At 44.0% G+C, this 16959-nt stretch overlaps 1 protein-coding gene across 2 annotated transcripts in view; it reads right to left on the reverse strand.

Moving 5' to 3' along the window:
- The window catches only part of VPS13B (vacuolar protein sorting 13 homolog B), a 1018523-nt gene that overhangs the window by 628648 nt on the left and 372916 nt on the right, over positions 1-16959 (reverse strand). For both annotated transcript variants that reach the window (XM_038744561.1, XM_038744562.1), the window contains exon 19: positions 10041-10150. In XM_038744561.1, coding sequence (XP_038600489.1) covers positions 10041-10150 — 110 coding nt within the window. The remainder of the gene's footprint in view (positions 1-10040; positions 10151-16959) is intronic.

Here is a 16959-nt window from a genome sequence, read left to right on the forward strand (position 1 = left end):
ATTACAGAAAGACATTCTCTGGCTCCTGTTCTTGCCATTACGGTACATCCGGGGAGTGAAGATGGCTCCAGCCTTATCAATCAATAGTATTAGTGAGTGCTTACTGGATGCAGAACACTGCCCTAAGTGCTTGGGAGAGGAATCCCAGACAAGGAGGGACTCCTAAAAAGACGGCAACAAAATTCCAGCGTTCTCCTCCCCATGCCCTCTACTACTGAAGATGAGGCTCTGCCCAAAATACAAAACCTACCGATATTCATTCATTCAATTGCATTTATTAAGCACTTACTGTGTGCACAGCACTGTACTAAGCGTTTAGTGTACGAAGAGCTGGCCTTTTACCAACTACTTGCAGCAGTTAGGGCCCTGAGAAATGAAAGGCCTCCTGGATCCAACGGCCTACCTGTTGAGATCTGCACTCAGGTTTAGGAACGTGCTTAAGAAGCAGCATGGCGTAGTAGAAAGAGCAGAGGCCTACGAGCCAAAGGACGTGGCTTCTAATCCCGATTCCACTACCAATCTGCTGTGTGACCATGGGCAAGTCATTTCGCTTCTCTGGGCCTCAATTCCCTCGCCTGCAAAAACAGGGATTTGATACCCCTCCTAGCTAGACTGTGAGCCTCATTTGGGTCCTGATGATCTTGTATTTACCCCAGCTTGCGCTTGGCACAAGTGCTTAAATACCACCATGAGTTTGATGACTACACAAAATCTTCTCCTGCATCTGCATCATTGACAAAATAATAATAATAATAATAATGTTGGCATTTGTTAAGCACTTACTATGTGCTGAGCACTGTTCTAAGGACCGGAGTAGATACAGGGTAATCAGGTTGCCCCACGTGGGGCTCACAGTCTCAATCCCCATTTTACAGATGAGGTAACTGAGGCACCGAGAAGTTAAGTGACTTGCCCAAAGTCACACGGCTCATAATAATAATAATAATGTTGGTATTTGTTAAGCACTTACTAAGTGCTGAGCACTGTTCAAAGCGCTGTGGTAGATACAGGGTAATCAGGTTGCCCCACGTGGGGCTCACAGTTGCAATCCCCATTTTACAGATGAGGCAACTGAGGCACTGAGAAGTTAAGTGACTTGCCCAAAGTCACACAGCTCATAATAATAATAATAATGTTGGTATTTGTTAAGCACTTACTAAGTGCTGAGCACTGTTCAAAGCGCTGGGGTAGATACAGGGTAATCAGGTTGCCCCACGTGGGGCTCACAGTCGCAATCCCCATTTTACAGATGAGGCAACTGAGGCACTGAGAAGTTAAGTGACTTGCCCAAAGTCACACAGCTCATAATAATAATAATAATGTTGGTATTTGTTAAGCACTTACTAAGTGCTGAGCACTGTTCAAAGCGCTGGGGTAGATACAGGGTAATCAGGTTGCCCCACGTGGGGCTCAGTCTCAATCCCCATTTTACAGATGAGGCAACCGAGGCACTGAGAAGTTAAGTGACTTGCACAGCTGACAGGCGGTGGAGCTGGGATTAGAACCCATGACCTCTGACTCCTAAGCCTGTGCTCTTTCCACTAAGCCACACTGCTTCTCGTGGAAATGCCTCAGGATCTCAAAGATGCCACTACCACCATCATTTTTGAGAAAGCCCCACAGCATTTATGTACATATCTATATTTATTTATCTATATGAATGTGGTTCCTCCTCTAGACTGTAAGCTTATTGTGGGCAGGGAATGTGTCTATTATATAGTACTCTCCCAAGCACACAGTAAGCAATCAATAAATATGACTGACTGACTGAATAATAATTGCGGTATTTGTTAAGGGTTTACTATGTGCCAGGCACTGTATTGAGCGCTGGGGTAGATATAAGCAACAAATTGGGATGGGCACTGTCCCTGTCCCTCATAGGATTCACAGTCTTAAGCCCCGTTTTACAGTTGAGGTAACAGGAACAGAGAAGTGAAATGACTTGCCCAAGGCCACACAGCAAACAAGTGTGAGCCCGTTGTTGGGTAGGGACCATCTCTGTATGTTGCCGACTTGTACTTCCCAAGCGCTTAGTACAGTGCTCTGCACACAGTAAGCACTCAATAAATATGATTGAATGAATGAAGTGGCAGAGGCAGGATTAGAACCCATGCCCTTCTGATTTCCAGCCCCATGCTCTATCATCAGACCTCTTGACATCACCAGTTGGTATACTGGCAACTCCTACAAGAATTTGGCTATCAAGATCCTGGCTCAGTGGAAAGAGCCCGGGCTTTGGAGTCAGAGGTCATGGGTTCGAATCCCGGCTCCACCATAAGTCTGCTGTGTGACCTTGGGCAAGTCACTTCACTTCTCTGAGCCTCAGTTACCTCATCTGTAAAAATGGGGATTAAGACTGTGAGCCCCACGTGGGACAACTTGATCACACTGTATCCCCCCCAGCGCTTAGAACAGTGCTTTGCACATAGGAAGCGCTTAACAAATGTCATTATTATTATTATTATTATTAATCAGTAGCAATCCTTGAGCATAGTTCTGTACTAAAAGGCGGGGAGAGAATTATATGACATTATCTCTGCCCTCAAGGAACTTATAGGGGTAGTCATGTCATAATTAGAGAGATATTGTTTGGTTCTTTCCCCTATTCCCATCAGAGATAAAAAGGATGCTTTAATTAATAACGGTATCTATTAAGCACTTGCTGTGTGCAAAGCATTCCTTTAAAACACATGAAATAACACCTCAAGTGATGTGGCATAGGGACAGTTGGTAAGCCAGAATTTGAAACAGGGTAATTGTTTCAGAGCAGTGACATGCATGGAATATTTTGACACTAAGAGGGGGAAATACAAACAATTCCTCCGGTCCCAATGGCTACCACATACACAAGTGAAGCTTTTTATGCCTGTGGTGTGAAAGAGACTGTCAATCACCCATCAGTGTCATCAGCCACATTCTCACAAGGATAAAATGCTCATTATCAGTAGCATCAGCTGTGAACCTGAAAGGACAAGAGAAGCAGGGTTGCTTAGTGGAAAGAGCCCAGGTTTGGGAGTCAGAGGTCATGGGTTCTAATCCCGGCTCTGCCGCTTGTCAGCTGTGTGACTTTGGGCAAGTCACTTAACTTCTCTGTGCCTCAGTTACCTCATCTGTAAAATGGGGACTAAGACTGTGAGCCCCACGTGGGACAACCTGATTACCTTGTATCCACACCAGCGCTTAGAACAGTGGTTGGCACATAGTGAGCACTTAACAAATACCATAACAATAATAATTACTATTATTGCGTATACACACACACACACACAATAGTCATCAGAGCAGTGAAGTTGTAGTTTACAAATGTATGAGGTATTCTGAAATCTTCTCATGGTTGTCACAGAGTATAACTAGTCAGATTCTTCAAAACTGAATTCTTACAAAACTCAAACATGAACATAGGGAAACATTCCTCACTATCCCTAGAGCATTGACTACACAGTCAGAACAGGAATGGCATGCGTCTTTATTTAAATATGTAAATCTGGTCACATTTTGGCCTCTAGTTGTACATGACAGAAAGAACAAACCCACCAGGGTGTAGAACAGATCATATAGTTTCAAGACGAATGTTTACAGGACACACTAAGCTCCTGTTCCAAATTTGGGCCACATTCCCCCATACTGGAGCATTTCTTTCATTAGGTCAGTGCTATACTAATAGCAGAGGGATTATGTAAATCAACATAGTCATATGTTAGTTTATGATGGAATTGCATGGTAGAATGTAAAAGTTTTGGATGAAGGGCATCAAAGTATACCAAACTCTCTAGAGGCATTACTTAGGTTGCAGAAGTCCTGACCAAATTGGCAAGGGAAGTGGTGAAAAATAAAAGCAGTCTACTTTTGGAGAAGAAAACAATGAAACTAAATAATCACCTAAAAGGGGTTCAGGATTAGATTTCCCTGTAAACGTTCCCCAAAACAACCACCACATGATGTGTTAACTTCATATGACTGAGTGGTTGTCATTAAAATGCTGAAAAGGGCTAAAAGGAGTTGATATAATCCTCTGAAAATAATGATTTTTGGAGTCACATATCAGCAGGGGTTTCTTTGGTGATTTGTGGTCTCTGGATCATTCACTCAATCGTATTTATTGAGCGCTTACTATGTGCAGAGCACTGTATTAAGCATCTGTGAAAGTACAATGCAACGATAAACAGACATTCCCTGCCCACAATGAGTTTACAGTCTCCACCAGTAGCCAGGCAGGAGGTTAAGCAAGGAGCAACTGAAAATGATAATTGGGGTATTCGTTAAGGTTTTGTTTTGAGGTATGTCAAGCACTGAAATAAGCACTGGGGCAGTTACGTTATATGCAGATTGGACACAGTCCCTGTTCCACATGGAGGTGGGGAGGTGGGGAGGAAAAGGGAGAGGGAGAACAGGTACTGAATCACCATTTTATAGATGAGAGTGAGGCACAGGGAAGTTAACAGACTTGGGAAGTGATGTCAATTGGGAAGAGGTGGCATAGGGGGAAGCAAACATGGCATAGTGGATAGAGCAGGGGCCTGGGAATCAGAAGGAATTGGGTTCTAATCCCGGCTCTGCCCCTTGTCTGTTGGGTGACCTTGGGCAAGTCACTTCACTTCTCTGGGCCTCAGTCATCTCATCTGTAAAATGAGGATTAAGACCGTGAGACCCATGTCAGGGATGGACTGTGTCCAACCTGATTAGCCTGTATCTACCCCAGCTCCTAGAACAGTGCTTCACCAATACCATTCATTCATTCATTCAATCGCATTTATTGAGCGCTTACTGTGTGCAGAGCACTCTACTAAGCGCTTGGGAAGTACAAGTTGGCAACATACCATCATCATCACCATAGCATTTCACAATTGTCCCTGACAGAGAGCTACATACCCAAGGCCACAATTATCCCCAAAATGTCTTGATAGGTTGAGGCAACTTCCAGGCCCTGGAGCTTTGCCCTGAGGTCACAGTAAAGAGAAATATCTCAGTGAACCTAGGTCCTTATGACACCTGCTGGTTATTGTCTCTGGGGTACTTTCCGGCTTTCACAACCAGATTAATTTGGCTGGTGGCTAGGAGATTTTCCTAGAAAAGGACTGTCTATGTTCCTGTTTTAAAAGCCTCTTGAGACTTAACTTCCCAGAATCAGTGCGAAGTCACCAGGCTGGCTTGTCTCGCGGAGAATTATACATCTTTGAGAGAGCATCTTCTTGGGTTTGAAATTTCTATTTTCTGTTGGGACTCCAGAGAAAGGGTTGCGGGGAGGGGAACGCTGAGAGCATCTAAATTAGGCCCGGGTGTGGATTCTGGTTGAGCGGAATTTTAGGAATGAGGCTCCCTGGTTTGTTTTTCTGAGAATCTGAGGGCCACTGGTGGGTGGGTTTTGTATGAGTTTGGAAGGGGGGATTTCAAAGGAGCTCGGCGGCATTCCCCTTTGACCACGCTGATAGACGGGGGATATCTTTGGGAGTAGCCGGGGGAAAGTGTCGCTCAGATTCTGAAAGACACTGTTGCGTGCACAGAATGTGTCTGTTAATTGTTAGAATGTACTCTCCCAAGTGCTTAGTAATTAATTATAACTATGGTACTTGTTAAGCACTTACTATGTACCAAGCACTGTTCTAAGCACTGGGGGAAATACAAGTTAATCATCATCAACATCAATCGTATTTATTGAGAGCTTACTGTGTGCAGAGCACTGTACTAAGTGCTTGGGAAGTACAAGTTGGCAACATATAGAGACAGTCCCTACCCAACAGTGGGCTCACAGTCTGAAAGGGGGAGACAGAGAACAAAACCAAACATACTAACAAAATAAAATAAATAGAATAGATATGTACAAGTAAAATAAATGAATAAATAGAGTAACAAATATGTACAAATATATGTACATATAAACAGGTGCTGTGGGGAAGGGAAGGAGGTAAGATGGGGGGGATGGAGAGGGGGGCGAGGGGGAGAGGAAGGAAGGGGCTCAGTCTGGGAAGTCCTCCTAATCAGGTTGGACACAGTCCCTGTCCCACTTGGGGCTCTCACTCTTAATCCCCACTTTACAGGTGAGGTAACTGAGGTCCAGAGAAGTGAAGTGACTTGCCCAAGAAGACTCGGCAGACACGTGGCAGAGCCGGGATTAGAACCCAGGTTCTTCTGACTCCCAAGACTACGCTCTAATAATAATAATAATAATACTGATGATGGTATTTGTTAAGTGCTTACTATGTGCCAAGCACTGTTCTAAGCATTGGGGGAGATACAAGGTTATCAGTTTGTCCCAGGTGGGGCTGAGAGTCTTAATCCCCAATTTACAGATGAGGCAACTGAGGCATAAAGAAGTTAACTGACTTGCCCAGTCACACAGCTGACAAGTGGGGGAGCCGGGATTAGAACCCACGACCTCTTACTCCCAAGCCCGTGCTGCTTCTCTAGCCACGCTGCTTCTCTTAGTACAGTGTTTTGCACACAGTGAGCACTCGACAAATACGATTGACTGACTTGGAAAAAGATTTCTTCCCCGATTCAATTAAGCATGATAGGGCAAAGGGCCTGTACCCTGAGGCTAGGGAGCAAAACCCAGCTCATCTTGGAAGCACGAGGATTTCCATCGGGACAGAGCAGAGGGGGCAGGGTCCTAGGATCTCGGACTAAGGGGCCACCCAAAACCCTACAAGGGGCAATGTCGCTACCATGCATGGCCCACAACTGCCACGGCCTACACCCGTTGGGCTGCTGGGGTCCACCTGGTCTACTAGGTTTTTAGACTGTGAGCCCACTGTTGGGTAGGGACTGTCTGTATATGTTGCCAACTTGTACTTCCCAAGCGCTTAGTACAGTGCTCTGCACACAGTAAGCACTCAATAAATACGATTGATTGATTGATTGGAGATGTCTACACCAGGTAGCCTCCCAACACCCTGGGTGCAATACCAGAAGCAACGAATGGATGGTGACCCCCACAAAGCCACAGGCCTAGTTCCCCAACTTGGGAGGCCTGGATGGCCCTGCACCACTGACTGAGCACTCCTTTGAATCCCCACCCCTCTGTGGAGAGGAATTCTTGTCTTCCCTAAAGGATCCCACAAGCTTGTCAGCTCTACAGAACCCGGAGGGAAGGAAGGGGAAGGATGGGGGGTAGCATGGCGTAGTGGATAGAACATGGGCCTGGGACTCAGAAGGTCATGGATTCCAATCCCGGCTCCGCCACTTGTCTGGTGCGTGCCTTTGGACAAGTCACTTCACTTTTCATGCCTCCGTTCCCTCATCTGTAAAATGGGGATTAAGACTGTGAGCCCCATGCGGGACAGGGACGGTGTCCAACTTAATAATAACGGCATTTTGTTAAGCGCTTACTATGTGCAAAGCACTGTTCTAAGCACTGGGGAGGATACAAGATAATCAGGTTGTCCCACGGGGGGGCTCACAGTCTTCATCCCCATTTTCCAGATGAGGTAACTGAGGCCCAGAGAAATGAAGTGACTTGCCCAAAGTCACACAGTTGACAATGGGCGGAGCTGGGATTTGAACCCGTGACCTCTGACTCCAAAGCCCGGGCTCTTTCAATTGAGCCACGCTGCTTGATACTTGATTTGCCTGTATCCACCCTAGTGCTTAGTACAGGGTCTGGCACGTAGTAAATGCTTAACAAATACCATAATTATTATTATTATTAGCGGGTAGGGACAGTGGCAGGGCCAAGTCTTAGACACTCACTATGCAGCCTAGAAAACCTCTTCTCCTGCTCCTGCACTGAAGTAGCGCAGCCGAAACGTGTGGCTGCCAGTAGGCCAGGAGAAGCAGCACGGCCTAGTGGATAGAGCCCGGGCCTGGGAGACACAAGGTCGTGGGTTCTAATCCTGGCTCCGCCACATGTCTGTTGTGTGACCTTGGGCAAGTCACTTCACAACTCTGTCACACAGTAAGCGCTCAATAAATACGAGTGAATGAATGAATGTTGCCTCAGTCACCTCAACTGTAAAATAAGGACTGAGACCGTGAGCCCCACGTGGCACAGGGACTGGGTTCAACTTAATTTGCTTGTACCCACCCCAGCGTGTGCCTGGCACATAGTAAGTGCTTAACAAATACCACTATCATTATTATTATTATTATTATTATAGTATCCTGCTCGAAGCACAAGAGAAACCTCAGTATAGCGACCGTGGAGGGTGGGGAGGGGGTGTGAGGGGCTTCTGCTCCCGCATGGCAGGTCTGGGTGGAAAGGGATGGGCAGCCCAGCTCCTGTTGCCTGGCAACAGCTCATGCCCCTAGGGCGAAGATGCCTGTTTACTTGTTTTGCTTTGTTCTGTTGTCTGTCTCCCCCTTTCTAGACTGTGAGCCCATTGTTGGGTAGCGGCTTTCCAAGCGCTTAGTACAGTACTCTGCACACAGTAAGCGCTCAATAAATACTATGGAATGAATGAATGAAGATGGCATGAGAGACAGGAGGGAGGCTAATCTCTACCGTGCTGGTCCATCTTGGTATCTCTGTTACTGGAGTCAGGCCAGGCTAAGAGGATTCAGGCTGCAAGACCCCATTTTAGGTGCAGTCCAGAAATGGGGTCAGTTTTGCTTATGGTTCTGGTGTAGGGGCCACAAGCTAACTTCAAGACGAATCCTGGGGTTCAGGATGCCACACCCAGAAATCCTGCCTTGCAAACTGCCTTGCTGTGAAAGCTGGAGTTCCTTCTGGGGAAAAAAAAATGCACCTTTAATAATAATAATGATGGCATTTATTAAGCATTTACTATGTGCAAAGCACTGTTCTAAGCACTGGGGAGATTACAAGGAGATCAGGTTGTCCCATGGGGGGCTCACAGTTTTAATCCCCATTTTACAGATGAGGGAACTGAGGCATAGAGAAGTGAAGTGACTTGACCAAAGTCACACAGTTGACAATTGGTGGAGGCGGGATTTGAACCCATGACCTCTGACTCCAAAGCCCGGGCTCTTTCCATTGAGCCACGCTGCTTTAGACATCGATACCTTAGACCACCTGCTTCAACCTCTGTAAACTACTGAAATGGCTGGGAATTCTACAAACCTTCGTAAAATAGACAGTTTTGAACGAAAACAGCCAGAATGGAAGAATACATGAAAATGCTGAGACCGACAAAGTAATTCGTAGCATAAAATAATTCAGAGGAGGAAATTATTAGTTTCACAAACATCCTGCTTCAGCACTGCTCTCAGTTGCGCTGTGTTTGCTTTTAGATCCGCATCCTCGATTACTTAGCAGAGTGCACTGTGGCAAAATACATAATGACGATGGTTATAGTTGTTAGCTCTTAAAATGTGCCAAGCGCTTGTCAAAGCAATGGGGTAGGTAGAATATAAGCAGATCACGTAGCCTTTATCCCACATGGGGTTCAAAGTCGAAATGGGAGGGAGAACACGCATCTAATTCTTTTAAAGATGAGGAAACAAGGACAGAGAAGTTGAGTCATGGCACGTGGGAGCCACAGCCCAAGGACACACAGCAGGGAAGTAGCACAGCTGGGATCAGAACCCAGATCTCCCAGTCCTGTCCTCTTTCTATTAGGCCACATTACTTGTCAAAAAATTCAGCTAGGATCCAGTTTAGCAGTTTTAAATGATGAATGGAGGAAGTGGGAAGGAACACTGGATAAAAAAGGGTTAAGACACATTGCAAAGAAATAACGGTAGGTAGAAAAGAAGATCCCAAGAACATGACACACCATTCACACTAACTCCCAAACGCTTAGTGCAGTGTTTTGCACACCGTAAGAGCTAAATAAATACGACTGAATGGATGAATGAACCACCCTCTGCCCACTGTCCCTTGAGAAAATGCCTTTCTTCTGGCCTTAGCCCAGAAAGACAAGCCCTTCCAACTCGTCTTTTCTTCCTCTGGCAGCTAGCAGGCCTCTCTGTGCCTTAATCCAAATACAGGGGTCAGATTTGAGGGAGGAAAGTAGTCATTTCTGAAAAAGACATGCTCAGTGCTCCACTTCACTTGAAAACAATCATAATTTGACAACAAGCAAATCTCTGCAGAAGACGTAATTATTCCCCAGTCAATGAAATAATGTACGTGTATCTCCTACCTGCTGAATGTGTCTATTACTTCGTTTCTGCGGCTGATAGGTGAGCCATGTGTATATCACTGGATCGATGCTGACTGCTATTCCTTGTACACTGGCGAGAAGTACTGCACCTAAAAGACAAGACAAGAAAATGAACTTATTCCTTCTTAAACACACCACTTGGGCCTGAGTGAAAAAAGAATTTAAGAAAGTAGTTTTTTCGCAACCTGTTGAGATGGCAGGATGTTTTCATATTTTGATTTGTGAAAAAGGCAGCAGGGCTGTAATGTGAGATTTACCTAAGAGGAAGTGTAGCTAAGTACAGTGCTCTGCACACAGTAAGCGCTCAATAAATACGACAATGAATGAAAGTACAGATACTTTTCCACAAAGGAAAAAAGTGTGGCATAGCAAAACAATGTTCAAAACTGCTCCTAGTGAAAACAGCCTGAGATTTATTTATTTATATTAAAGTCTGTCTCTCCCTCTAGGCTGTAAACTCGTTGTGGGCAGGGAATGTGTCTGTTTATTGTTATATTGTACTTATGTACTCCCCCAAGCGCTTAGTACAGTGTTCTGCACACAGTAAGCGCTCAATAAGACAGACTGACTGGCATCAGAGAGCCTAGGTTCTAATACCAGCTCTGCCGCTTCCCGGCTGGATGCCTTGAACAGGTCACAACTTGTGTGTGCTTCAGTTTCCTCATCTGTAAAATAAGGATGAAATACCTGTTCTCCTTCCCCTTAAACTGCAAACCTCACTTGGGACAGGGACCATGTCTGACCTGATGATGCGTTTTTTTTTTTTCTACTTCAGCACTTAGTTCACTGCTAGGCAAATGAGTAAATGCTTCACAAATATCACAATTATTACTACCATTATTCAATGGAATTAATCTGCACATGTATTCATAACTACAAAACCACCCCCTGACTAAATACTGTACTGACCCTCTGTAGGTCATGTCTGATCTGATGATCTCTTACCTATCTCAGCGCTTGGTAATAATAATAATAATGGTACTTGTTAAGTACTTACCATGTACTGTCCAAAGCACCAAGGTAGATACAGGTTAGTCAGGTTGGTCACAGTCCCTTCCCTACATGGGGCTCACAGTCTTAGTCCCCATTTTACAGATGAGGTAACTGAGGCCCAGAGAAGTAAAGTGACTTGCCCAAAGTCACACAGCAGACATGTGACAGAGCCGGGATTAGAACCCATGACCTTCTGACTTCCAAGCCCATGGTAGAGTGCTTGGCACATAGCCTTTAACTACCGCCATCAGTATTAATAAACTGTCTAATTCGGCATTTCAGAAAGGGGACATAGATCAAACAGGCTAGCTGAGCCCTCTCTCACTCCCAGAAGTGATGCTCCCAACTCCAGGTCAGACAAGGCAATCAATTCACAGTGTTCAAGAAATGCTTATCCATCGGTGAATTACTCAGACTCTTGGATTTGCTTTTGAGCTTCTTTTTCCCAAATTTTGGCCATATCACTGCACAAAAGCATTTCCACTTGTGAGTGAGCTGGGACAGGATGAGGTGGTCAACCAGAACCCATTAATTTTACTAAGGAATAGGGAGGAGGCTGGACTTAATGGTTACAATGGGGTACTTGGATGGTCTGTTGCCTTATACTACTCATGTTACATCAATCCTGTATTTTACCAAGAATGAGCATGACAAAATTTAGTTATTAGTTATAACAGTTATTCATGCATATGCCGATGAGGTGGGGCATGGAAATCCAGGCAATTTAAGGCTCACTTTGTGACAACAATAACAATAGTTATATGTTGCCAAGTTGTACTTCCCAAGCGCTTAGTACAGTGCTCTGCACACAGTAAGCACTCAATAAATACGATTGATTGATTGAATAGTATTTGTTAAGCGCTTACTACGTGTCAGGCCTGTACTAAGGGCTGGGGTGGATACGAGCAAATTGGGTTGGGCCTATGAAAATCCAGGAAGCTTAAGCTTCACTTTGTGATGATAATAATTATAGCAGTATTTAAGTGCATATTATTTGCCAGATACTGTAACTAAACACAGGGGTGCATACAAGCAAATCGGGTTGGACACAGTCCCTAATAATGATGGCATTTGTTAAGCACTTACTAAGTGCAAAGCACTGTTCTAAGAGCTGAGGAGGATACAAGGTGATCAGGTTGTCCCATGTGAGCCCCACAGTCTTAATCCCCATTTGACAGATGAGGTAACTGAGGCACAGAGAAGTTAAGTGACTTGCCCAATGTCACACAGCTGACAAGCGGCGGAGCTGGGATTATATTCCATGATCTCTGACTCCCAAACCCGGGCTCTTTCCACTGAGCCACGCTGCTTCCCGTGAAAGTCTCTATTCCATATGGGGCTCGCAGTTTTATTCCCTGTTTTACAGATGAGGCAACTGAGGCGCCGAAGTGAAGTGGTTTGCCTGAGGTCACACAGCAGACGAGTGGTAGGGCTGGAATTAGAACTCATGACCTTCTGAGTTCCAGGCCTGGGCTCTATCCACTAAACTATGCCTTCTATTTTGAAACAAAATCTCAGGACACCAGCTATCTACCTTTTAAAGGAGAAGGAATGGCGAAGAGGCCCAGGAAGTGCTCATACTTGGTGGTATCAATCTTCTCAGTGAGACTGCAGGGCCTTGGGGTGGGAGGAAGCTAAATTAAAGGCAAATCTGAAGGCTTGGAACAGGCTTGGGTAAACAACAGGCAAGGGAATTGATGAGACAGATATAATACCACTGCCTTGCTATGGTGACCATTCATTCATTCAACCATATTTACTGAGTGCTAAATAGCAGCCGCAAGTTGAAGTGAAAACCTAATAACCACTAGATCACTCAATCATATTAACTGAGAGTTTATTGTATGCAGAGCAGCGTATCTAAGCGCTTGGGAGGGTCCAATCTACTCACACGTTCCCCATCCCCACCCACAACGGGTTTTCGGTCTATACAGAGCACAGAGTCCCACCCGAAGAATTGTTAAATTGACATACGGGCAATTTCTTAAGGGAGAATTGTAAACTGGATATCTCTGCTATTTAGCAAGAAGAGGCACCTATCCTACTTTCCAACATAAGCAAGAATTTACCATGGTGTATGGTAACGAAACGGCAATCCTATGGACTCATTAACTTTGGGTTTCTAGGCTAATTATCAAAATTGATTTCATGTCATTAATAATAATGCATATGCAAACTCTTATGCTAAGTGACACCATGAGGACGGTCTCAAAAAATTTCATCAGAGTCAATATCTGAAGGAAGATTTCAAATTTCAATCACTCGGTAATTAAAATTCAAAGAAGAATCTAGTATGGATGTAAACTGAAAAAATTCTGAAATTCATATAAGGGAACTAAAATTAAAACACTAAACCTGTAATTACAAAGTTGTCCACTTGGCTGTCAAAGAAAAAGTTTCGGTATGTTTTTTTAAATAAACATTTTAATTTCATATGGCAAAGAATACCACAAATTGGTACTAATTAAGGACATAAGGCATTAACTCACCAGTAGGCAGTCAAGAAAGACACAAGATAAATCATTAGCAAAGTGGAGGCTGCAAGCTGGAAAAACACATACAAGCTTTTGCAAAGAGACTAAGCTTTGTTATTTAGTTGATTTAATAAACCTTAAAATGAATACTAAATTTGAGGAGAAACCGATGAAAAACATAAAATAAAGGGGCAACAAGGGAAAAAGAGAGCAATAATAAATTAACGGTATAGCAAAATTTTTACCAGACTGGCAAATAAAGCAGAACATACTGAAAAGTCTACAAGAAGTGAGACGGAAATTTCAAGAGCTACAATATGCCATTTTCAACATTTTAGTATCTAAGAGAATAAAACGGATGCTATCTTTCAGAAAAATGAACAAATGGAATCACACATTGCTGGGTTTAATTTTTCAACTCTGGCCCTAACAGAAGCCCTTGGGAAGCTACGGTGAACTACTTCTGACAAACAACAGAGGAAAATACTTGTTTTAAAATGAAAAATTACTCTCTCCCTACTTAGGGTTCCAAATTTTTTGAAATGATAATAATAAACAGGGCATTTTTAAGTGTTTCTTATGTGCCAAGCACTGTGCTAAACAGTAGGATAAAGGATAATTAGGTTAGATATTGATCCTTGTCCCACTTGGGGCTCACAATCTAAAGGGAAGACCCACACTTGAATATGTTGTCACTGATTATGCCTAAATTGATTTTGTATTTATTGAACTCCTGCTGTGGGCAAGGTACTGTGCTTGGGGAAGAACGATCATGATAACAGTAATAATTATAATAATAATAATAATAATAATACTATAACTGCGGCATTAGTTAAATGCCTACTATGTGCAGATCATTTGTTGAGTGTTTACTGAGTGCAAAGCACTCCATTAAGCACTTGAGAGAGTACAATATAACAATAAACAGACCCATTCCCTGCCCACAACGAGCTTACAGTCTAAGTGCTAGGATAAAAGTTCACCAATCCCTGACCCCCATGGAGCTCCCACTCTAAGTATGAGAGGTAAATGGACATGATCCCTGCCTTCAAGTTGCTTACAGTCCAGCAGTGGCAGCAGCTACAGAATTAAATGAAGAGGAAGAAGGAAAAGTGGTTATATAGATGAGTGAATGCTTAAGTAACGGGTATGTAAGTCAATACATAAGAAACGCTACAGAGATCTGGGAGCATGCAAGTGGAGAGTTGGCTGCAAACTGAGGTGGTGATTGGGAGGCTAGAATCGGATAACCAGGGATAATTATTTTGGAAGGCCTCCCGGAGGAGGTATTATTTCAAAAGGGTTTCAAAGATGGGGAGAGCTGTGGAGAGAGGCCCCTTGTACTTTTTTTCAATGGTACTTGTTCAGTGCTATGTGCTAGACACTGTACTAAGCACCGGGGTAGATAAAGCTAATCAGGTTGGACACAGTCTACATCCCACATGGGGCGCATAGTCTTAATCCCCATTTTTCGGTCTTAATACAGTGCTCTGCACATAGTAAGCACTCAATAAATTTCATTGATGATGATAAGGTACCTGAGGCGCAAAAGTGAAATGACTTGCCCAAAGTCACACAGCAGACAAGTGGCAGAGTCAGGATTAGAACCCAGGCCACTGCTCTTTCCACTAAGCCCCACTGAGAAAAACATCACTGACTACAAAATTCCCCCTTGGGTATATATGTGAAGGAAAAGGCCACTCATTGCATGACCAACAGTCTTGGCCACAATGGGGACACACAAAGGCTTGACCCTTGTTATGTTTCTTATTTCACATTTGCCATGCCTGATGGCGGTTTTTGCTTTTTACCTCTGAAATTCTAATGGAGTTTCTGCTGGAACTCCACAAGGCTAGTAAACATTGGTCATCACGCACGCCGAGGACCTCGTCTTGAACAAAATGAAAAGAAGTTTCGATACCTTCAAGGCAACTTCCTCTAATTTAACGGATTTTCTTTAGAGTGGTTTGTTCACCGCAGAGGTTGGAACGGGCCACTTAGATGGCTGGGACTAGGAGCCACATCTGCAAATATGGCTCAACTTCCTCTAATTTAACGGATTTTCTTTAGAGTGGTTTGTTCACCGCAGAGGTTGGAACGGGCCACTTAGATGGCTGGGACTACGAGCCACATCTGGAAATATGGCTCGACTGACTCTCTCCCTCTCCTCCCCACTCTGGAATTTGGGGGAGAAAACCTAGTGGGCCAATGGTGGCAGTGAGAAGGGTGAGTCAGGAGACAGGGCGGTTAGCAGATCTGAGCTAAGGGAGCCTGTGAAAAATTACGGGCAAGATCACCAGAGCCGCCCCCAACTTTCAAGCTTTCATGGCAGAGAGCCTAAAGCTTTCCTGGTAAGTTTTCCAGGGTGTCTATCCCTAATCGCATCTGACACATGGCAGAGCTGCTGATAAAAACAAAGCAAGATGGGAGGCATTTAGAGTATTTCAGGCCTTTACAAATCCTTAACAGGCATTTGGGCGTCGACTCACTGACTGAAGTTCCCACAGTTATTCTTTTAAAAATATTAAGGTAACAACACTTTTTCTAGATAAAACAGACTGAGGGGGATAAAGTGAGGTGAAGGCAAACATACGTAAACAGATGAAAATGTTCTGTGACGAAAATAATTGTGACAAGTTTTGTTTATTTTTGGTAACTAAGTAGCTTAAGAAAACATCTCACCAACATGCTACATAAACTACCCATAAATTATGGCATGAATGACCTCATGGCTTGGAGGTGTAACGGAGTCTATGAGGGTTAAACAGGTGCACAAGCTGATGAACCACAATACCATAAATATAATATTCAATGAATTCAAAGGGCGGGAGAGACAGGTTCTTATTTTACATTTAATATCATATTCCCATGTTTTCTGCAGTTGAACATGCCTAGAATCTTCTCTTTAAAAAAAAAAAAAGGAGGGGGCCATATTCATTCATTCATTCAATCGTATTTATTGAGCACTTATTGTGTGCAGAGCACCGTACTAAGCGCTTGGGAAGTACAAGTTGGCAACATATAGAGATGGTCCCTACCCAACGACGGGCTCACAGATATGAGTCCTTTTGTACAAGTGTGCAGACAATTAGCTGTAGATGCTGGTTTGACTTAGAACAGATCCACTGTAAATCACTAAATGTGGAAATAGCTAACGCTGTTTAATTTTAGCCTCGGAGACAACTAAGGGAAAAAGTGTGCTTTGCTGCTCTGCTCCCTGCCAAAATGGCTCACTCATCCACATTCCACACAGGCATTACCAATTAGCTATCCCAGGGCACGGCAATCCTTTTCAGTTACATCCCAAAGCTAGAGAATGAGAGTCGAAGCCGGGGTCCCGGCCTGAAGCTGTAATGCACGAAAACTAAACATACACACTTCTTCAGAATACATACGATAAGGCAGTAGGGCTGCCTTGTAAAACATCAACT

This window comes from Tachyglossus aculeatus, chromosome 4 (genome assembly GCF_015852505.1).
Source record: "Tachyglossus aculeatus isolate mTacAcu1 chromosome 4, mTacAcu1.pri, whole genome shotgun sequence".
NCBI lineage: Eukaryota > Metazoa > Chordata > Mammalia > Monotremata > Tachyglossidae > Tachyglossus > Tachyglossus aculeatus.